A 23,878-nucleotide genomic window follows, 5' to 3' on the forward strand; every position below is an offset into this window, starting at 1 on the left:
ATTGTACTAATCAGATGTTTTATGTTTTGCTTCAAAAATAGATTTACATTACGTTAATTATGTAAATCCATATGCAACTCTTTTACGCTGTTACATTTTGAGCTTTTAAAGAATGATTTTCTATATTTAGGTAATTTTCACTGTAAATGTGGGGAGTGGGTAATATACTATTAAATTCACATTCATTCTTTTGATTCTAGTTGACTTCATATGTCATGATTTTAAAAAATGAACAATGTATCTGTCATTATTGGTCGAGTGATTTATTTTTTTACTATACTGCCATTTATAAAGTTAAGGTTATTCTTAACTGTTTAGTGATATTTGATTTTTCTTTTATCAGACCAGCAGTACTCATGGTCACCTTCCCAGCATTTCGATGAAGAAAGATACTCTCCTTCCCTAAGGAACATGAAAGGATTATCCGGTAGTCGCAATCAACCGCAGCTATGCTCAGGTCATACTTGTGGCTTAACATCCTCTGAGGATTGTGAACATACCCATGACCACATTCATCATGGGCAGGAGCCCAGGCAATCATATTTACTCAGCCCAACAGAGAGCTGCCAAATGGACCACCATCGGTGCTCTCCTCGGAGCTCCATTCATTCAGAATGCATGATGATGCCCGTGATGATGAGTGATCACATGTCAAGTAGCACTTTTCCCAGGATGCACTACAGTACGCATTATGACACGAGAGATGACTGTGCTGTGTCACATACTAGCAGTAAGATAAACCGAATTCCTGCTAATCTTTTAGATCAATTTGAAAAGCAACTTCCTCTGCACAGGGATGGATTTCATACATTGCAATATCAGAGGACCTCCGCAGCAACAGAACAACGCAACGAGAGCCCAGGGAGAATACGTCACCTTGTTCATTCTGTTCAGAAACTTTTTACCAAATCACACTCCTTGGAAGGCTCATCTAAAAGCAATGTCAATGGTACTAAAGGGGAAAGTCGCGGGGATGAGCACCATCATGGTCATCATTCCAAACATAGCAAAAGGAGTAAAAGCAAGGATCGAAAACCAGACAGTAAACATAGAACTGGGATGACTGGTTGGTGGAGCTCTGATGACAATCTGGACAGTGATAGCACTTATCGAACACCTAGTGTAATGAACAGGCATCATGTAGATCATATTTCCCACTGCTATCCTGAAGCTCTTCAGGGGCACTTTGGAGATCTCTCTCTAAAGACTTCCAAAAGTAACAATGATGTGAAATGTTCAGCTTGTGAAGGGCTTTCATTGACCCCTGAAGGTAAATACATGAAAAGAAGTTCCTGGTCTACGCTTACAGTAAGCCAGGCTAAAGAAGCCTATCGCAAGTCATCACTTAACCTGGATAAGCCTTTGGTACATCAGGAAATGAAACCTTCTCTGAGACCATGCCATTACCTTCAGGTAAGAATGCATTATTTACTATAGTATGCCAGGTTTGAAATAATATTATATATGTATCAAAAGAGTTCTAAATGTGGTTTTGTAAATATAGTGCATACTAATTGAAGAAAACTTTAATAAGACTGTCTTATGTAATTTTCATTCCCTTCCTTCTACTCTGCCATTTGGCAACATTTATTCAAATATTGAAGGGCAATTCTCTAAATGCGGCATGTGTAAATGCACAGGAAAGCAGATTCTTTAAGGTAGCGTGTAACTTCATGGGATTGTACTTATAGGTGAAGTATGGGTGAGACATGGGTATGTCCAAATAAGCAAAACGATAAATCCAAAGGAAGCCCACAAAGCACAAATAGCAACAAAATACATTAGGAAGTACCAGACAAACAATCAGATAGTCCATATACAGCTGCTCTTTATTGTACAAATTTGCAAATGGCTCTCGACACGAGTCATGTTTCGGCACAAGCCTTCCTCAGGAGTCCACAATAACCATATAGTACAATAATGATGTCTAAAAATGGGGACCTGTATTTGATACAAAATTAAGATGAAGTATATCCTTGATGCAGTAAGGATATTGCACTGAAGAACTAGATTCTATAAATGACACTCAAAACTTGCTACCAAAAAAAATCGTGAAGCACTATTCTATAAATTGTGCTCTGAGTTGGGTGCACCAAACTTTGGGTGTGAGGATATATACCAACTGAAACCTAGTGTAAATCCTGGTGCATAATTTAGGTGCAGATCCCTGGCATTCAGTAATGCTGCATGCATGAACACCCCTGAACTAACCATGCCTCTCCTACGGCCATGCCCTCTTTTGAGTTGTGTGACAAAACCAGTGCTTTTTTTGTAGAAAAAAAGGTGCCGGTACTCATTATGGGCGGGGTCACCACATATGGCTCCACCCCTGATAGCCACACCCACATTAACCACACCCCCTACACTAGCCATGGCACATATAAACAGACATCATTGAAAATATTACAGTACTATAGGAGAAAAAATAACGTGATTTTTTTCATTATAAATAATCTCTGTAAGCTCTTACAGCTCCAGTATACCCAGTGCAAAATAAGACAGCCAATGTAAATTCTCAAATTGGACATATTACAAACACTAAAATGAAAATAAAATGATTTTTTTTCTACCTTTGTTGTCTGGTGACTGTTTTTCTTTCCATATTGGTCCCAGTCGCTTAACTCTTCTGTGCCATTTGTCATTTTTGTCTCCTTTTTCTTTGCTTTCTTCAATATTTTTTCAGGCTCTCTCAGTCCAGATTTAATTCATTCTTACTATCCATTCTTTAATTTCCTTCATCTACCTGTGGCTTTTCATCTTTTCCTCACCCTTGTTCTCCCCATGCCCTTTCTCTTATTCTCCAGTCTTTCTCTATTCCCCTTTTCCATCCAGCAGCTCTGCTTTCTCTCCCCATCCTTCCAGTGTCTCCCCTATTTCTTTCTGCATTCTTCCATCCAGCGTCTTCCCTCTTTCTCTCCCCATCTTTTTGTTTTCCCTCTCTCTCTCCCCATCCTTCCATCTGTTTTCCCCCTCTCTCTCTCCCCATCCTTCCATCTGTTTTCCCTCTCTCTTTCCCCATCCTTCCATCTGTTTTCCCTCTCTTTCCCCATCCTTCCATCTGTTTTTCCCTCTCTCCCCAATCCTTCCATCTGTGTTTTTCCCTCTCTCTCCCCATCCTTCCATCTGTTTTCCCCTCTCTCCCCAATCCTTCCATCTGTTTTTCCCCTCTCTCCCCAATCCTTCCATCTGTTTTCCCTCTCTCTCCCCATCCTTCCATCTGTTTTCCTCTCTCTCTCCCCAATCCTTCCCTCTGTTGTTTTCCCTCTCCTGTTGTTTTCCCTCTCTCCCCAATCCTTCCCTCTGTTGTTTTCCCTCTCTCTCTCCCCCCAATCCTTCCCTCTGTTGTTTTCCCTCTTTTTCTCTCGCCCCAATCCATCCCTCTGTTGTTTTCCCTCTTTTTCTCTCTCCCCAATCCTTCCCTCTGTTGGTTTCCCTCTTTCTCCCCAATCCTTCCCTCTGTTGTTTTCACTCTTTCTCTCTCTCCCCAATCCTTCCCTCTGTTGGTTTCCCTCTTTTTCTCTCTCCCCAATCCTTCCCTCTGTTGGTTTCCCTCTTTTTCTCTCTCCCCAATCCTTCCCTCTGTTGGTTTCCCTCTTTCTCTCTCTCCCCAATCCTTCCCTCTGTTGTTTTCCCTCGTTTTCTCTCTCCCCAATCCTTCCCTCTGTTGTTTTCCCTCTTTCTCTCTCTCCCCAATCCTTCCCTCTGTTGGTTTCCCTCTTTCTCTCTCTCCCCAATCCTTCCCTCTGTTGTTTTCCCTCTTTTTCTCTCTCCCCAATCCTTCCCTCTGTTGGTTTCCCTCTTTCTCCCCAATCCTTCCCTCTGTTGGTTTCCCTCTTTCTCTCTCTCCCCAATCCTTCCCTCTGTTGTTTTCCCTCTTTTTCTCTCTCCCCAATCCTTCCCTCTGTTGTTTTCCCTCTTTCTCCCCAATCCTTCCCTCTGTTGGGTTCCCTCTTTTTCTCTCTCCCCAATCCTTCCCTCTGTTGGTTTCCCTCTCCCTGCCAAGTTTCCCGCGAACGGCGTGAAGTCGCGACGCACGCGGCACCAGCCCCTATTTCCGGCCGCTGCTGCTTCCGCTACACAAAGAAAAAGTTAAAAAAATTGAAACCTGGCTGAAACGCGGCACCCCGGCACTGTAGACAGCCATTAGGCATTGGCTGTTGCCCCGCAGCCGCTCCTCCTCTTGCCTCTACGTCACTGCCCCTGGAGGAAGACCCCGGAGGAGCGCAGTGACGTAGAGGCAAGAGGAGGAGTGGCTGCGGGGCAACAGCCAATGCCTAATGGCTGTCTACAGTGTCGGGGTGCCGCATTTCAGCCAGGTTTGAATTTTTTAAAAAATCTTTTTCTTTGTGTAGCGGCCGCTGCTGCTCAACAAGAGAAGCAGCAGCGGCCGGAAATAGGGGCTGGCACTGCGTGCGGGACATGGACTCACGGGGCGGGGGGAGCAAAAAAAAAAAGGTGCCGGTACGCCGTACCGTTGCGTACCGGCACAAAAAAAGCACTGGACAAAACATTTGCATGAGGATCTTTATAGAATAGCGTGTAGCAAGATGCACACACAAATCCAAATTGTTGCCAATTATTGCCAATAATTGATTGTTAGCACCCAAGTATTGGCGCTAGTTGGCTCATTAGCCAATTTAGTTACATATGCAGCTCAGAATGGCATACAAGTCTTCGCATGGAAACGTGCACACCATTTATAGAATCCAGAGGTTAGTAGCTGTTACCAGAGATTTAAAAAAATCGTACAATAAGGAACTAATACCAACACATGGAAATTGTTTATAAAGAATCATTTCCCGTTTTTATGTAATAATATGAAGTTGATATATTTGTTTTGCAAGGGAGAAATTTTTGATTTAGCTCATGCCTCTTTCAGTGGTAGGTCAAGGCAAGCTACATTTAGGTACAATAGGTATTTTCCTGTCCTCAGAGGGCTTACAATCTTAAAGGACAATTCGATAAATTGGTGATGAGATTTCGGTCACTCCAATTCCATGTGGCTAGTACCAATTCTATAATGGCATCTTGGCACCAAGATGCTGTTAAAGAATACTAGCGTAAGTTGGCATTGGTGCACCTACAATTATTGCCAACAGTTACACCAAGTCAATAGCAGTTGTACTGTTGGCACCTAAATGTGCCCTGAATACACACTTAACTCAGAGACAGTCCATGCCCCGCTCATATTCTGACCCATTTACAACCCCTCCTGATCAAGCGCTAAGCAATTTTGGAACATGTGTTATAGAAAAGCACCTATGTGTGTAAATATCAATTACTGCCACCAATCATGCGCATAAGTGCTATTCTCCAAGGACAAGCAGCCCTATTTATTCTCACAAATGGGTAACGCGGTGCCGCATTGCCCAGTCCACAGTTTCTAATAAGTTCAAAACAGAGCTTTGTGAAGCACGAGACATGCTCCACCATGCATGCACGAGTGCCTTCCCGCCCCAGCCGCAGTTCTTTTTTTACCGCAGTGAAGAGAGGCTGTGTTTTTTTCGGTGTCTCTTCACACGCCCGATCAGAGCTTTTTTGGTGCCTTTCAGCTATTTTCGGGAAGATTGTTTCTTCTATCCATTTTTGGGTCTCCTTTTTCTCTCTTCCCTTAATATTGTTTAATTATTTTGCCTTTTTTGTAACTACCATGATATTCAAAATGGTGATATCATGATAATCACCATTTTGCCTTTTTTGTAACTGCTCATATATGAGTACTGAATATCATGGTAGTTTTCCTGAGGCAAAACTCCACACAAATGCTCTGTTGTTCAGCACTTTAATAAATTGGTCCCTTAGATTGTAAGCCTTCTGGGGCTATGGTAGTACCTCTTGTACCTGAATATAATTCACCTTGATCTTCCAATGAAAAGACATGAGCTAAGTGGGGTTCCTCAGGGATCAGTTCATTCACCTCTTCTCTTTAACCTGCTTCTCAGCCTCCTGCAATTCTGTTCCAAGCTACTGGCATATCATTCCATTTTTATACTTATGACATTATGTTACTTTCCCCCACTAGTCCCTCACTTTCACTGCTTTAGAATTGCTTGGAACTTATTTCAAGATGGCTCACTGACCATAGACTCGGACTGAACAAAGACAAAACTCTAGCATGCTGGTTCACAATGGGTCTCTTGATTCCGTCTGTCCCTCTGAACTTCTTTGGCTCCACCATTCAGCCAGTGGAGTTATTCTGCTATCTAGAAATAATCTTCAATTCATGTCTCACATTTGTACCCCAAGTCACCAATATCTGTAAATCAAATATCTTCATCCTTCGTCAACTACGTGCAGTATGTCATACTTCAGTTAATCTGTTTTCCATTCACTGATCCTAGCACTTCTGACTTCAAGATTGGACTATTGTAATATTGTTTACCTTGGTTGCACCCAGACCACCATTAAGCAACTACAATCCCTACAGAACACAGTGGAGACCATGTTTCCCCATTGTTCCAACAGTATCAAGTATCACTGGCTTCCCATCCAAGAGAACATTATCTTTCAACTGATTACACTCACTTATAAGACACATACAGGCTTATTTTCGAAAGTGATCGCCGGCCATTTCCCGACATAAATTGTGACGGCGATCTCGGAAAAGCGGCGAAATCGGTATGATCGAAAGCTGCTTTTTTGACAGCATCGCCGCTTTTCCATCGCCTCACCGCCGAAAGTTCAAAGGGGCAAATCGGCGGCGAAGCGAAGGCGGGACATGGGCGGGCATGGGCGTGGCTACCAGATGGCCAGCTTTCGCCGATAATGTGAAAAAAAAGTGGCGTTAAGCAGTATTTCGCCGGGTTTATTTGTTCCTTTATTTTCACGACCAAGCCTCAAAAAGGTGCCTCAACTCACCAGATGACCACTGGAGGGAATGGGGGATGACCTCCCCATACTCCCCCAGTGGACACAACCCCCTCCCATACTAAACAAATAAAACTAAAAACCTTTTTTGCCTGTATGCCAGCTTCAAATGCCGTACCCACCTCCATGATAGCAGAATGTATTGTATCCTCTGACAGCCTTTCCCTGGCTGTGATGTGGCTCTCGGGTGAGTGTGACACCTTTTCTGTTAGGTGTACTGCAGAGTCACATCAGCAATGCATTGTAGAGGGTGTAGGGTAGTGGGCTCTACTCCCATGGTGCTTTTCCCCCTACTAACTGGGTCAGAGTGTGTCCTGTTTTGTTTCCGGTAGTCCATGAGGTAGTGGCCATTTTTGTAAGCCAGTTTTAGATCCCTTTCATGTGTTACCCACGTTAGAGAACTTAGTTATTACCTTGAATGTGGCTGAAAGAGGGCATTGTACACCATTCTGCCAGCTCTGACCTACTGCTAATCTCAGTACCAGGGAGACTCTTTGCCAGTGGGGCACAACCTCTGATCTGCTGTAACTGTGAGTAAACGTGCTTATTCAAGTAAAGGACTTTTTCAAAGAGATTAGTCTTCAGGTGTCAACTGGTGTGCCAAGGTTATACAGCAGCAACAAGTCCTAGAGGCTTGCGTGTATGCAGGTCCCTGGAGCACTTTTAGTGGGTACCGCAGTGCACTTAAGGCAGGCGGACCCAGGCCCATCCCCCCCTACCTGTAACACTTGTGCTGGTAATGGGAGCCCTCCAAAACCCACTGTACCCACATGTAGTTGCCCCCTTCACCCCTAAGAGCTATGGTAGTGTTGTACATTTGTGGGTAGTGGGTTTTGGGGGGGGGTTGGGGGGCTCAGCACTCAAAGTTAGAGAGCTATGCATGTGGGAGCTTTTTCTGAAGTCCACCGCACTGACTCCTAGGGTGCCCAGTTGGTGTCCTGGCATGTGAGGGGGACCAGTGCACTACAAATGCTGGCTCCTCCAATGACCAAATGCCTTGGATTTCGCCGGGTTTGAGATGGTCGGCATTTTTTTCCATTATCCCTGAAAAACAAAACCGGCCATCTCAAACCCGGCGAACTGTGGCATTTGGCTGGGCTAAATCGTATTATCGGAAAAAAAGATAGCCGGCCATCTTTTTCGATAATACGGTTCCAGTCAGCTGTAGCACCACCGCCAACATAGATCGCTGGCGACGTTCGATTATGCCCCTCATAGGCTAGGACTCCCAGAATACTTATCCTCCCTCACCATTCCATATTCACTGGTTCATCTTCTCTGTTCCATGAATGACCAATGCCTAGTCTTACCTGGTCCCAATTCAGCACAATTAGAGTCAACAAGACATTGCATTTTCTTCTTGCTGCTCCCTTCCAATGGAATTCACTCCATTTGCATCTCTGCACAGAACCTTCACTCAAGATTTTTAAAGCTGGTCTGAAAGCCTGGTTCTTTGTCCAGGCCTTTGGTTCATCTGGTGTATAGCTGCTATAGGGCCGAATGCAGTACCCCCCCCCCCCCCCAGCATTATTTCCTACCCACTGCTCCTTTCTACCATCCTTAATTGTTCTCTGCTTTTAACCACCACCACCCCCCCCCCAATTCCTCTTTTTCTACTCAATGTGGTTAATCCTTTCTATTCTCATCATCCTGTATACTGGTTACTTTCCTATCGAATATTGCAGTTCTTTTCTGATTTCTGATAACTTTGATTTTATTGTACACCACCTATATCTGCCAGTTAGTTTTGGCAGTACAGCAAATCTCAATAAACTATGGGCCCCTTTTACAAAGTGGCGGTAAGCCCAATGCGGACTTACCGCTCGCTTAAAGGGAAGTACTTCCGGGCTACCGCAGCAGCCTGGCAGTAGTTCCCACCCTCAGCGTGCAACGTATCTGGTGCTACAAAAATATTTTATTCTTGTATCACCGGTGTGTACCTGGTGGTAATTGGGCAGTGCTGTGCACTGCCAAGTTACAGCCGGATTAGCGCAGGAGCCCTTACCACCACATCAATGTGTGGCAGTAATTGCTCTCCCCTGAAATGGCCACGCGTCAAGTGCTTCACTTTCCGCACGGCCATTTCCTGAAAAAAAAAGAAAGACCTGCCTTTTGCCCGCTGCAGTAAAAGGCATGTTAAAAAACACGCTCTGACGCCAGCGCAGGCCCCCTTTTGTCACAGCTTCGTAAAAGGGGCCCTCCAAGTGCAAACAAATAAAGGAAAAAAAAGCAAAACCAATACAAGAAATCAAATGAATACCTTGCATTGTTTACTGGTACCTAGCAGTCATCCTGTTCTCCAGAAAAGAAAAGATTGAAATCTGCACTTCAGGAAGCTTTCTGAGTTCTCCTTTGGCAGTGTGCAACATTATATAACATCTGTTTTGAGCAGAATTCTAGTGTCTCTGACCATGTCATGGTGCAACATTGAACAATCAGCCTAACCACATTAATTGTACATGAATCACCATGACTAAAATAGTATTACTGTGCTAAAGATAGCCTCCGGCTTCTTGTCATTTACAAGTCAGTTACAATAGCAAGCCTCCCTTACACCTACACTATGACAATGTTAGTCACAGGAGCTCCATCAGGGTATTCTTTCTGAAGCCAGAATGCAATATTAGTGATTCTTCAACATTAGTATAAACATATAGGGGTCCTTTTAGTAAGCTTACTGCAGCTTAAAATACTTTACTGCGTGGAGCACTCAAGCATCCTGTGGTAATTTTCGCATCTGTGTGCACTACCCACTCTCTAAAACATATATTTTATATTTTAGTGCTGGAAGCGAGTCTAAGGGCAGGGAGTAAGGATGTTCCGTGCTAATCGGTTAGCGCAGCTACACTGCCGTGCGCTAACCTATTTGCACATGGTTAGCCCTTTAGAGGCCAACCGAAACTGTCTTTTTCTGTTTCGACCAAAACTGGAACTGCAGTCAAAAGTTATTGCCTGGTTTCAGCTGAAAACTAAAGTTTGGTTGTGTGAATGTGAAACAATAGATAACGTGGTAACATAGTAAATGACGGCAGATAAAGACTTGTATGGTCCATCCAGTCTGCCCAACAATATACTTTATATGTATACCTGAGTTTGATTTGTCCTTGCCTTTCTCAGGGCACAGCAGGGGCGTAGCCAGACAACAGATTCTGGGTGGGCCTAGGCAAGAATTGGGTGGGCACCAAGTGTTCTCTCTCCCCCCCCCCCCCCCAAAAAAAAAAAAAAAAAAAAACAAATTATCTCAGCTGGTGGGAAAAAGCTTCTTTCCACCTTGGCAGCAGGCATGCACTGGAAACTGAGCATGCACAGGTGCCGGTGTTGTGGAGAGTAGCATTTTCATTACCATCAGGGGGAAATCTTCAGCTGGCGGTGCTTGGGATTCCCACCATGTGCTACTGTTGGGTGGGCCTGAGCCATAAATAGGTGGGCCCTGGCCCACCCAGGCCCACCTGTGGCTACGCCACTGGGGCACAGACCGTAGAAGTCTACCCAGCACTGTTCTTGTACTAAGTTCTGAAGCTAACGTCGAAGCCCCTTAAAATTTACACTCCAGCCCAACCCTATCTATTCAGTCACAATCAGGCTCCCATTTTGTTTCCCAATTACCGGCGTCGCCACCCAATCTCCGCTAAGATTCTGCGGAACCATTCTTTCTAAACAGGATTCCTTTGTGTTTATCCCACGCATGTTTGAATTCCATTACCATTTTCATCTGCACCACCTCCCGCGGGACGGCATTCCACTTATCCACCACCCATTGAGACCCACTGGGGATTGTCAGAACATGCAGTCAGCAGCCTTCTGCTAAACCCACAGGAGATTATTACCCTCCAGTCCCAAGAACTGAAAGCACAGGCTGGGAGAGCCATTTTAACAAGGTCTTCTCAACAAGCCTGGCACGTTTAGGTTCCCGACTCAATGCAGATGTAGTTAAATATCCTCTGAGACAGGAACGTTGTGAGAATGTGTTAAAAAAAAATCATGATTACCAGCTTTTTATGCTTACCCAAATCATGCACAAGTAACAAGAGAAAGTAGCATTGGGATTTGTCCCATTTTGTATTTAGTTATAAAATTAAGAACAAGGATGATATAGATTCTTACTAAGGGCCCTGTTTACTAAGCAGCATTATAGGCTCGTTAACATTTTTAACCCGCGTGAAGCATGTACTTACATCAACCATGTACATGCCTCCCTATAGGCTCTTACATGGTTAACGTGCGCTAAAAACACTAACGCTCCTTAGGAAACAGGGCCCTAAAACTGGGTAAAGGAGTCCAGACCAGTGGCGATCCTAGGTCGGCTGCCACCTGGGGCAGATCGCCGCTGCGCACCCCCCCTCCCCGGGTGCAGTGGCATCCGTCCCCCCAGGGTGCAGCATGACACCCCCCCTCCCCGGCACATCAAGCTCCCCCTGGCGGCGTGCACCTGGGGCGGACCGCCCCACCCTTGCTACGCCGCTGGTCCATACACTGGTCCACACTGCAGACATTTTATCAGCCTGATGCACAATTCATAATAAGCACATTGATGTTACTGAATGCGAGGAGGACTGTAAACCAAGGGGAATAGGTTCAAATCCCACTCAAATTTAGAACAGAGGAGTACTCTAGTGGTTAGTACAGTGGACGGTAAACCAAGGATACTGAATATGAGGACTATATGCTCTGAAAAATTACAAACAAGAGCAATACATTTCTCAAATTATTTTCTAATATATAAACATAATTTCTTTGTAATATCATTTCCTTACTAACAATATAAGCTGACCAGTACTTGTGCTTGAAAACAATCACTGCAGGTTCCTTTCTCATAGAATCTAGCTTCTGCACTAGAGACTGACATGCGGACAAATTTTGTCCCCATCCCTACCCCATTCCTGCGGGCTCTGTCCCTTTGCCTACCCTGTAAAAAAAACAAACAAACAAACTTTGTTTTACAAAGTATCCGTGGGTCTTCTTTGAGTTCTCCACGCTTTGTGGATTCTCTATTGACCTTTGCCTACCTTGACCATGCAGGCCCTGTCCCCGTTCCATCCCTATCCCTGCCTGGTGCCCACACTGTTCCCATGGGCTCTGTCCTCACCTGCAGAAGCCTCAAACACTTATGATTTTATATTTAAATCTTTTTATTAAAATATAAAAAGGAACAATATTCTGTGTAACTGTTGTTTATTAATCACTATTAAAAACGCAATAATAACAACGAGCAACTATAATAACCCCACCATCACCACCACCACCCTCTACCCTTCCATTTCCAACAATAGCTGACTTCTACTACCCCAAGGAACCTTAAACTACCCTGTTAAAATGTCCAGGAGTACAAAACACAACCTGCTCTGTATGCCCTAACGGGGGAGAAATATGTCCTACGAAGCACTGTTATGATATTTTAATCTGTGGATGAATAATAAGTCATCAACAATCTCAGGATTCAATCTAGCTTTCCTGTTTTCCACAGTCCTTCCTGCAATAGAAAATGTCTTCTCAGAAGATGTGCTGGTAGCAGAAATGCTCAGGATTCCCCATGCAAAGTTTTCCAGTTGTGGCCAGCACTTTTGCTTTGTTTTTCCAAAAAATCAAAACATTGTCATCTGCATCACTTGAACATAAATAACTGTCCAATTAATTAACAACCTTCAAAATAGAGAATGACACAGGGACAAAGGTTGTCCCTGTCCCTGCCTAGTCCCTTTGGGATCTGTCTCCATACCCATCCCCTCGGTTACCATGAGTCCCCGTCTCCATGCTATTCTGCACGCCATACATTTAATTAAAATGATGCATCTTTATTATACACAACAGAGCCTAGAAATTCTATAGAATCACCCAAATGGTATCCAAGCCAGAATATATATAATCATTTAAATAATGAAATATCATATTTTACCTCCAAGCAAAATAGCCTTTGTATACATGGACATCAGTTAATGAAAACTGAAACTAAAAGCTACAGTGCTTTTTACAAAGGCTGACGTTGCCCCACATTTGGAGCTAATGTCATTCTCCACAGAAAAGCTAATTCCTAAGGAGCTTACCATCCCACATTTACAGACTTAAATTTTTGCTAAACTTTTGCATGAAAAGCATTTATTTGGAGTGCTCTATTTACCATATAAACTATTATGCAAGATCATAACACACACACACACGAATGCAAAGAGTAGCTTCCCCCCCTCTCCAGAATACCTTATAATCCCTTGTGGTCTAGTGGTGTAGTCAGGGCAGGCGTGATCCCCAGTTATTCTTGCCCATGTAAGCTGTACTCTCAAAAATGGCTGCCGTGACCTTTTGTGGCAGTGTGGTGAGATTGCCACTGAAGGTGATGGCAACCATTTTGAGAGCACAGCCAGAATGGCAGAAGCAACTGGGGATCACTCTTGTCCAGGCTACACCCCTAGACCACCAAGGATTGTAAGAGAAGCCAGAGTGGGGGGGGAGTACCTACAGGTGGGCAGGAGGGAAAGGCAATTCCTGTTCAGAGGGGAGAGGGAGGAAGGGCGACAAATAGGACACATGGTAAAACATCTAAAACACATGGTAAGTTTCGGCTAAAACCGAAACCATGGCCATAGCCTTTTGGCCAAAACCGAAATCATAATGCTTATGAGTCATTTTCAGCACCATAACCCAAAATGAAATTTGGGCGGCCTCTAGAGCCCTTATCGCCTGCATAATAGGTGGCAGAAGGGGCTCATGCACTAATGGCCACATACTGACGGGAAAATTAGCCTGTGTCCATTAATAGAAAAAAAGTGGAAATTCAGCCATTTTACCCATGCAGTAAAAATGGCCTTAGCGTGCGGGAATGACCCATGTAAGCACGCGCTAAGGCCACTTTTTACCACAGTTTGATAAAAAGGACCCAAAGCATGAAACTTCATTGGAAAATGTTAGGACAATGAAAACATTATTGCACTACTCTATGAGACTGCAAATGTATCTTAATCAGTTATAGCATATCATCTTCATTATGTGGGGCTGTGATAAGAAGTGATCAATAAATATAAATAATACATCTTAAAACCTACCTTTCTAACATTTGTGTCTCCCAACCTCTCTCTCTCTCTATCTATATACATGATAAAAATGAGTGAAAGTTGTCATGCAAATGCCCAATACATGTTATATCTTAAATAAGCCATTCAGCTGCATTGCCTCAATTTTTGCCCTAAAACACAACCTTAACATAGTCATAATGCAGCCTAATTGATGCTTCATAAATTACAATGTTTACTTGTATTATATGCATTAGTCATGGATCCAAGATCGAATCTGCAACAACCGCCACCATGCCTGAGTCATGGACTATTCCAGTCTACCTATTTTCCTCTCCAGTAGATCTTTGTCTTAACTCTATTTTTTCCACAATTTATTTCACACTTTCTCAAAGCCCAATATTGTGTTGTCTTTGTTAGGATGATGTTTCATGCATCCATTTGTTGAACATTCCTATCCCATATAGGCCTTATACAAGGAAACACATGCTTCTTATTCATAATTTATACTTCTATTTATTACCCCCACGTCATCTAGATTGCACATGTTTAGGTCCTTAATAACCCTTTAGTGTCCAATGTTCCCGTAATAAGCCATATGGGAACAGATTGATGGGAACATTGGACACTAAAGGGTTTTAAAGGGGGAAGTTATCAAACTGCGGTAAAAGATCGCCTTATACTGTATCTTGATATACCATGGGACAGCAGCCTGTGGTATCTCAGTCCTGCAGGTTGCTGAATCTCTTAGTAAAAGAATAACGCTGCTTGCGAGCCATCTAGCAAGCAGTGTTATTCAAGCAGCCCATGCTCCTAGTCTAGCAAAGCAGCCCCCCTCCCCTGGTTTGCTGCTCACCCTCCAAAGACTTTACTTGCCCCCCAGCTCAAGACTCACACACTCCACCCTCAAAGGGTTCAAGTCCCCCCCACTCCCCCAACCCCATGGCCATAGAACCCCCTAAATGGCCTACCGTCTTAAATGTTGCCCAGTCACTCCTGCCCAGTCCAGTCCCATCCACAAAATGGTGCCCCTAGTGGTAGTCTTGACTTTGTGGCCCGATGTTCCCAGGCTGTAAAATAACTCCAGCTAAAAGCTAAAATGATTTTACTTCATTTTTTTGGCCCTAGCATGACTTGTGGTGCATCACCACAAGTTGTGTTATGGTATTTATATAGTAATGAGATGCAAAACATGCATCTCATTACTATGTAACCAGTGGCGACTTAAGTTTCATCATGGTAAATTTTGTCAAGCTGTGTTAGGGCTCTATAAGTTGTGTTAAGGCACAAATAATGTGACTTAAAGCCCTAAACAGCTTGATAACTTCCACCCTGTCTCTACTCATACCCCCCCCCCCCCCCCGATATTAAGTGCTATTTAACTGGTCAGCAATGGCAGCTGACCACTTAAAAAGCATTTAACCAGCTAACCGCAGATATTCAATGGGAGATAACCAGTTATCTCTGCTGAATATTTGCAATTGGCACATACAAGTGGATTCTACAACAACACGCATAACTTAACAATCTTAACAAACTAATGAGTGCTGATAACAGCACGCAGCAAGCAATAATGCGTACTAATTGGCTCTGATTAGAATTTATGCACAGAACTCACTAAGCTTATTCTCTAATGAACTGCGCCAAACTTCTAATGCACACAGCCAAAAAGGAGTGTGGTTATGGGCAGTGAAATGGGCATTTCGTGGGCGTTCTGAAATTTACATGCATAGTTATAGAATATGGCCCAGTGCGCGTAAATCTATGTGCTGGGATTTACACTACATTTTTGTTGGTGTAAATAGATGTGCACAGTTTTAGGCACTGAGATATCAATTAAGCATATTCTATATATCACACCTAAATCTAGGCACCACTTATAGAATACACTTAGTAATCACTGATTTCTGTGCCGATTTTTAAAGGAGCTACATATAGAATCTCCCCCATAGTGGCTAACCGGCTATATTGTGTGATATAGCTGGTTAGTGCCGATATTCAGTGCAGAGTTTAGCAATTAAATAGGACAGCATCAACAGCAGTCCTATCTTTAACCACTAGAAACTTAACCGGTTAGCACTGAATACCAGCTTAATTGGTTAAGTTCTGGCAGCCAAAATTAGAACCAGAAATTCAGTGCTGATCGGTACAGTACGGCACTGAATTTCCGGATTCAGTGTAGGCAGCCGCAGGCTGATTATTACCGGCCACATTGAACTTAGGATGTATATTCTGTACTCTTTTGGTAGCCTCTGAACTCACTCTGTTTTGGTTGTTTCCTTTTGGAGGTACAACTTTCAGAAGTAAGCACCAATGATTTACACAAAGGTATTATCACCTCCTTTTCTTGTTGGGTACTTTGGAGATGTAACTCAGTTCTTAAATTTTGCTGTTTCCAAAATAATTGAAACGAACCCTTGTCAAGTTTGTATTTCCTTGGGTACTTTGGAGATGTAACTCGGTTCTTAAATTTTGCTGTTTCCAAAATAATTGAAATGAACCCTTGTCAAGTTTGTATTTCCTCAAGCCAAATCTTAGGGCCCCTGTTACCAAGCTGCGGCAAAAGGGGGTCAGCGCTGGCATCGGCATGTGTTTTACACGCGTGCCGAGGCCCCCTTTCACCGTAGCTGGTAAAAGGGGAGTCTCACCTTCCTGCAGGACATGGCCGTGTAGCAAATAACACATTTGCAACATGGCCATTTCGGGGTGGAGCCCTTGCAGTCACCCATTGAGGTTTTGGTAAGGGCTCCCGCACCGGGTACAGTCCAGTGCTGCAAAAATAAATACATTTTTGCAGCACCGGAAATGATGACGCACTAGGGGTGGGAAGTACCGCCGGGCTGCTGCCGTAGACCGGCGGTATTTCCTAAATAACGAGTGGTAAGCCCGTGTTAGGCTTACCGCCGCTTAGTAAAAGGAGCCCTTAATTTCCTTTTTCAAGCACTCTTCAAATAGTCTTAGATCAGTCCATTTTTTTCTCTTTATCTGGCATATTGTCTTTGTTGCAGCTATAAGTAAAAGAAGTGCTTTATTCTGGGAATTGTTTTTATTTTTTTTCATTTTTTACATTTTCACAGTAATAATGGAAACAAAGTGCAATGGAAATATATATACATCCACACCATGTAAATAAAATAAGACAGCAATTCAAAAAAGAAAGCCAAATAAACCTCAAGTACAGGTCCACAATGAAGGGAAAGATAACCTCATCATAATAATTCAAGAATCAGTAATAGTACAGGAAAAAATGTTTTACAATGGTTTTATTAACATTTTATTACATTTTCAAACGTTCATAAAGAACTCGCTATATCAATGGTTCCCAAACCTGGTCCTGGAGGCATCCCAGCCAGTTGAGGTTTCAGGATATCCACAATGAATATTCATGAGAGAGATTTGCATGCACTGCTTCCACTACAGGCATATCTCTCTCATGAATATCCATTAGGGAAATCCTGAACACCTTACTGGCTAAAGTGCCTCCAGGACTAGGTTTAGGAACTACTGCACTACATCGAAGACTAGAAAACATATTCCATCATACCAAGCAAGGTTCATACCATATTCATAACCCCAAGAGGAAAACGAAACGCAAACAAAAGTCATACCAACTGATATTCAGTGCTATTTAACTGGTCAGGATAATCACATCTCCTAATTAGAGACCTCCCTGGGTGAAGCCAAAGGAAGAGGCCTGGCACAAGCTAGATTCCCTGGAATTCGTTGCCAGAGAATGTGGTAAAGGTGATTAGCTTAGCGGAGTTTTAAAAAGGTTTGGACAGCTTCCTAAAGGAAAAGTCCATAGACCATTATTAAATGGACTTGGGGAAAATCCACTGTTTTTGGATAAGCAGTATAAAATGTTTTGTACTTTTTGGGGATCGTGCCCGGTATTTGTGACCTGGATTGGCCACTGTTGGAAACAGGATGCAGGGCTTGATAGACCTTTGGTCTTTCCCAGTATGGCAATACTTATGTACTTATGAGAAAACCCCAAGTTTCAGGGAATTAGAAAGAACATGCTTTCTCATGCTTCAGTCAATCACCTAAAGTCAAAATAGATTTCATTGTATCTTCAGAATTCACAATGGAAGCCCATGGAACAGCATTCTCCACATTCAATGGGTCATTGATTTCCATGTTAGACCTTTTGAGAAATAGACCAAAAGCCAGCAAAGAAGGAGATATGGCAATACTTATGTACTTATAATGGACTTGGAGAAAATCCACTATTTCTGGGATAAGCAGTATAAAATGTTTTGTACATTTTTGGGATCTTGCCGGGTATTTGTGACCTGGATTGGCCACTGTTGGAAACAGGATGCTGGGCTCAAAGGACCTTTGGTCTTTCCCAGTATGATAATACTTATGTACTTATGTACCCCAATTGGGTTTCTTTCGAGTGGGGACAAATCTCAATCAACAGGTGAAAATTGGAATGGTGAATGGAACACAGCACTAGGAAATGCTTCTTATAACACTGAGATAGTCTGTTCATCAGGAATAGAGCACTCCTGAAGCCTGAGGGCTAGGAGACTAGGCATCTAAATGGCAGATGACAATTAATGTGAGCAAGTGCAAAGTGATGCATTTGGGAAAGAAGAACCCGAATTATAACTACGTAGTGCAAGGTTCCATGTTAGGAGTCACCGATCAAGAAAGGGATCTCGGTGTTATCGTTGATGATATGTTGAAACCCTCTGCTCTGTGTGCTGCGGTGGCTAAGAATCAAATAGAATGTTTGGTATTATTAGGAAAGGAATGGAAAACAAAAACGAGGACCTTATAATGTCTTTGTATTGGTCCATGGTGTGACTGCACCTCGAATATTGTGTTCAATTCTGGTCACTGTATCTCAAAAAAGATATAGTGGAATTAGACAAGGTACAGAGAAGGGCAACGAAAATAATAAAGGGAATGGGACGACTTCCCTATGAGGAAAGGCTAAAGCGGCTAGGTCTCTTCAGCTTGGAGAAAAGACGGCTGAGGGGAAATATGATAGAGGTCTATAAAATAATGAGTGGAGTGGAACAGGTAACCTGGAGTAACGTGGAGGGGAATAATTGAACGTCACCGGCGATCTATTTTGGCAGCGGCGTAACAGCTGGCCGGAACCGTATTTTCAAAAAAGATGGCCGGCCATCTTTTTTTTTCGATAATACGGTGTGGCCTGGCGAAATGCCTTGGATTTCGCCGGGTTTGAAATCGCCACTTTTGTTTTTCCGCGATAATGGAAAAAACTGCCGGCGATCTCAAACCCGGCGAAATCCAAGGCATTTGGCCGTGGGAGGAGCCAGCATTTGTAGTGCAATGGTCCCCCTCACATGCCAGGACACCAACCGGGCACCCTAGGGGGCACTTCAAACATCTTTTATAAACAACCAAATTAGCTTCCAGGTGCATGGCACCCTTCCCTTGTGTGCTGAGTCCCCCAAATCCCCCCCAAAACCCACTGCCCACAAGTGTGCACCATTACCCTAGCCCTAAGGGCTGAAGGGGGGCACCTACATGTGGGTACAGTGGGTTTTGGGGGATTTGGGAGGGCTCAACATTACCCAGGGTAGGGGGGAGGGCCTGGCTCTGCCTTTCTGCAGTCCACTGCAACCAACAACAACTGTTCCAGGGACCTGCATACTGCTGTCAGGGTGCTGGGTATGACATTTGAGGCTGGCATACAGGCTGGCAAAAAAGGTTTGTATTTTAATAATTTTAGTGTGGGAGGGGGTTGGCGACCACTGGGGGAGTAAGGGGAGGTCATCCCCCATTCCCTCCGGTGGTCATCTGGTCAGTTGGGGCACCTTTTTGAGGCTTGGTCGTGAAAATAAAAGGACCAAGTAAACCCGGCGAAATACTGCTTATCGCCGGGTTTTATTTTTCCATTATCCATGAAAGCCGGCCATCTGGTAGCCACGCGCAAGCCTGCCCATGTTCCGCCTTCGCTTCGCCGCCAACACGCCCCTTTGAACTTTCGCCGGCGAGGCGAAGGGAAAGCGGTAAAGCTAGCACAAATGTAGCTTTTGATTATATGCTTTTCGCCGCTTTTGCGAAATCGCCGGCCATATCACGATTTGTGTCGGGAAATAGCCGGCGATTACTTTCGATTATAAGCTGGATAGTAACATAGTAGATGACGGCAGAAAAAGACCTGCATGGTCCATCCAGTCTGCCCAACAAGATAAACTCATATGTGCTACTTTTTGTGTATACCTTACCTTGATTTGTACCTGTCCTTTTCAGGGCACAGACCGTGTAAGTCTGCCCAGCACTATCCCTGCCTCCCAACCACCAGCCCCGCCTCCCACCACCGGCTCTGGCACTGACCGTATAAGTCTGCCCAGTGCTGTCCCCGCCTCCCGCCACCGGCTGTGCCACCCAATCTTGGCTAAGCTCCTTAGGATCTATTTCTTCTGAACAGGATTCCTTTATGTTTATCCCACGCGTGCTTGAATTCTGTTACTGTTTTCATTTCCACCACCCCCCGCGGGAGGGCATTCCAAGCATCCACTACTCTCTCCGTGAAAAAATACTTCCTGACATGAATCGTTTGTTTATTCTTTCCAAAAATACTAGGAGTAGAGGGCATGCGATGTAGCTACAAAGTAGTAAATTTAAAATGAATCGAAGAAAATTTTTCTTCACTCAATGTGTAATTAAACTCTGGAATTCGTTGCCAGAGAATGTGGTAAAGGTGGATAGCTTAGTGGGGTTTAAAAAAGGTTTGGACAGCTTTCTAAAGGAAAAGTCAATAGATCATTATTAAAATGACTTGGGGAAAATCCACTGCTTATTTCTGGGATAAGCAGCATAAAATGTATTGAACTTTTTGTGGGGGAATCTTGCCAGGTATTTGTGACCTGGATTGGCCACTGTTGGAAGCAGGATGCTGGACTTGATGGACCTTTGGTCTGTCCCAGTGTGGCAATACTTATGTTTACTAAGCAGCGTTATAGGTGCGTTAATGTTTTTAATGCGCATTAACCATGTACGTGCCTATAATATCCTTAAAAGGCGCTTACATTGGTTAGTGTGCGCACTAAATGTAGTCATGCTAAAAACACTAACGCACCTTAGTAAACAGAGCCCTGAGTCTCTTTAGCTTCAATAGTAAGAAAAAAATCTATAGACCCAGAAGACAAGGATCTCTTAGTGCTCTCACTTTGGCCTTCCTTTTCCCTATATTCAAACAGGGGAGAGAAGCAGTCATTATGGTTTTTTCTTATTCTGATTGGACTCTAAAGGATCATTCCTTTTTAGGTGTGCTCCTTTGGGTACATGACTGCAGCCTTATATCACAGCAGACAGTAAATGTCTTTTTAAAGGCCATTGATATGACCCCACTAATATCACTTCTGGTATAGCTGTCATTTTCCCCTGCAGATACAAAACAGATATTCGAGTTATTATAACCCTCTACCTCTCTCCTTGCTCAGTCTCAGTCATCTGGTCAGCTCTCTGGTGTATCACGGCAGGCAGTGGATTTTTAAAGGTCACTGAAATGACTACACTGAAATCACTTTCAATATTACTGCTGTTCACTCCTCCAGACACAAAACAGGTATTCAAGTGGCTATAGCTCTCTCTGTCCTTGCTTGGTCTTGGCCATGTGATCAACTCTCTGTCTATATATATATATGTGTGTGTGTGAAACTCTCTTATAAAACTGCTTTTTCAGCTTTGGTTTCTTAGCGTTTGAATCTATGTATTGAATTGCACTGTATCACTCATTTTTATCTATAGAGTTCTATGATACTTTCAGATTCTCTTTGTGACTTGTATTCAGTCTTTCCCTCCTCCTCTTGCTCTTCCCAGGGCATCACTTCAGAAAAGGTCACCAATTTTGACAGTTACCTAAGCCTTTTCTACAATACCATGAACTTCTTTTATACTACACTTATGTGGTAATGTGCCAGCTGTCCCTTTCTGAACAAAGGACCAAATACTGATGGCATCCATGAAAAAGGATATATTTTTTTAACAGCAGGTTAGCTCCACGGGCTAGACTAACAGGCATTCGGGAACCATTTTCCTGTAAGAACAACAACAAAAAAAGAAAAGCTCTCACTGAACATCTCTAATACAGCAGGCTACCTATTATCTTTTTCTGAGAACTTCTACTGGACTACAGGCATTCAGGTTGGCAGTAGTAGTTCCTGACTCTGATATGTATAATGTCGAGGCAGGATTGTTGCTTCCATGGGGTCCTTCCAGTTTTTCCTCTGGCGTGCTGTGGCCTGCCTCTTTTGTTCCTTCATCTTCTGAGTTTTTATGCTATGGGAACATAAATACTACCTGTGGGGTCAGCCCAGTACCATACTTCACTGTAAAACCATCTAGCAGTGCTCATTAAAGTGACCTTCTTTTTTTTTTTTTTGTTACATTTGTACCACGCACTTTCCACCTCATGGCAGGCTCAATGCAGCTTACATGGGGCAATGGAGGGTTAAGTGACTTGCCCAGAGTCACAAGGAGCTGCCTGTGCCTGAAGTGGGAATCGAACTCAGTTCCTCAGGACCAAAGTCCACCACCCTAACCACTAGGCCACTCCTCCACTCCTGTGACCTTCTTAAAGTCTGACTTCCTTATACATACCCCGTTTGACAACTGACTGGGCAAATTACTGTCAAGCACACATGTTACTATCTTCTCAGTTTTTCTGGGCATGCTCAATGAACAGTCATGAAATATACTGCAATAACCAAATTTATTTGAATATTTTGGTTGCTCCCCAAAACCAGACTAGATAGATTTTTGAAGAATGGATTTGTAAACCACTCTCCACTCCAGTGGCGTAGCCAGAAGGCAATTTTTGGGTGGGCCAACAGGTTGGATGGGTGGGCACTAGAGTTGCCAACTTTTTTGAAAGAGAAAAAACAGAAACCTGATGCACCCATGCTCTGTCCCTACCCCACTCCCCATAACTTCAATGAGGGTTGCAGTGCAGGCTTCAGTGGCTGCAGACCAATTGAGAGCTAAGGGAAGTACAATAGACTGCACTATTCAGCCCCATTGAGCCACACATTCTGCATCCAGAGAACCTCCTGGCTCTCCACCAACAATGGATACAGAGCACAGCAAGGACAATTCTCCATAAAACTCATCATACAAAGAAATTTTGTTTTCTAGTGTAATCTCAATTACAGACATATTATAAATTAACTTAAAAAAAAATCTATAAAACAAAAGTCACTCAGAACCTAGAGCAAATCTACCATGCCAACACTAACTTTCAAAAACAAAGATCCTAACTATGAAAAAGAAGTGCCTTAAATATTATAGTAGGGCCCTAAAATACAAATACATTTATCAGGAAAGCTGAACAAGCCAAAATACTACAGAATGCTACATGGAAACTTCATGGTAACAGAATACCTCAGTCACACACACAAGACACAAATGCCAAATACAGAATAAGTGACCACAAACTCTAGAAATATAAATTAAAGGAAACCCCAAGAAACTAGACCTTACATGTAGTACAACACCAGAGCAACAAAAAAGAAAGGCATTTGCTTCTGTGCAAAATATAAAGATGGCACATGCCAGGGATGGTGTTAGGGGATGGAACTAGGGCAATTGTGCTTGGTTCCTTGGCCAAAGAAAGCCTGCATGCTGGAAGCTGAAGGCGCAGCCTGGTAATGGACTTTGGGGTCCTTTCCTAGATTTCTGTCCTGGACCCCAGCCATGTTTAACATCAACTTTGGCAAGATGTACATTTCAAATCCAACATGTTATATTCACGACATTGAAAATAAAATATTTTTATACCTTTTTGTTGTCTGGTCATTTTTTCTCAAATCATATTGGTCCCAGTCTCTGGTTTCTGCTTCCCTCTGTCTTCTCTTAACTCACTTGCCAGTGTCTCCTATTTGACATTTCTTCTTTCTTCATGTCCATCATCCATCTCCCTTCTCTGTTTTCCTATATTTCCTTGTCCAGTATCTCCCCTGTGTTCATATCCCCTCATCCATCATCATTCCTCTGTGCACCTATGCACCCCATGCCCAGCATAT

At 43.4% G+C, this 23,878-nt stretch overlaps 1 protein-coding gene across 1 annotated transcript in view; it reads left to right on the forward strand.

The window, feature by feature from the left end:
- The first annotated feature begins 396 nt into the window (after positions 1–396).
- The window catches only part of DLGAP2 (DLG associated protein 2), a 360,498-nt gene continuing 337,016 nt past the window's right edge, over positions 397–23,878 (forward strand). Inside the window, exon 1 of the mRNA XM_030195606.1 lies at positions 397–1,413. Coding sequence (XP_030051466.1) covers positions 412–1,413 — 1,002 coding nt within the window. The 5' untranslated portion in view covers positions 397–411. The remainder of the gene's footprint in view (positions 1,414–23,878) is intronic.

This window comes from Microcaecilia unicolor, chromosome 3, assembly GCF_901765095.1.
Source record: "Microcaecilia unicolor chromosome 3, aMicUni1.1, whole genome shotgun sequence".
Taxonomy (NCBI): Eukaryota; Metazoa; Chordata; class Amphibia; order Gymnophiona; family Siphonopidae; genus Microcaecilia; species Microcaecilia unicolor.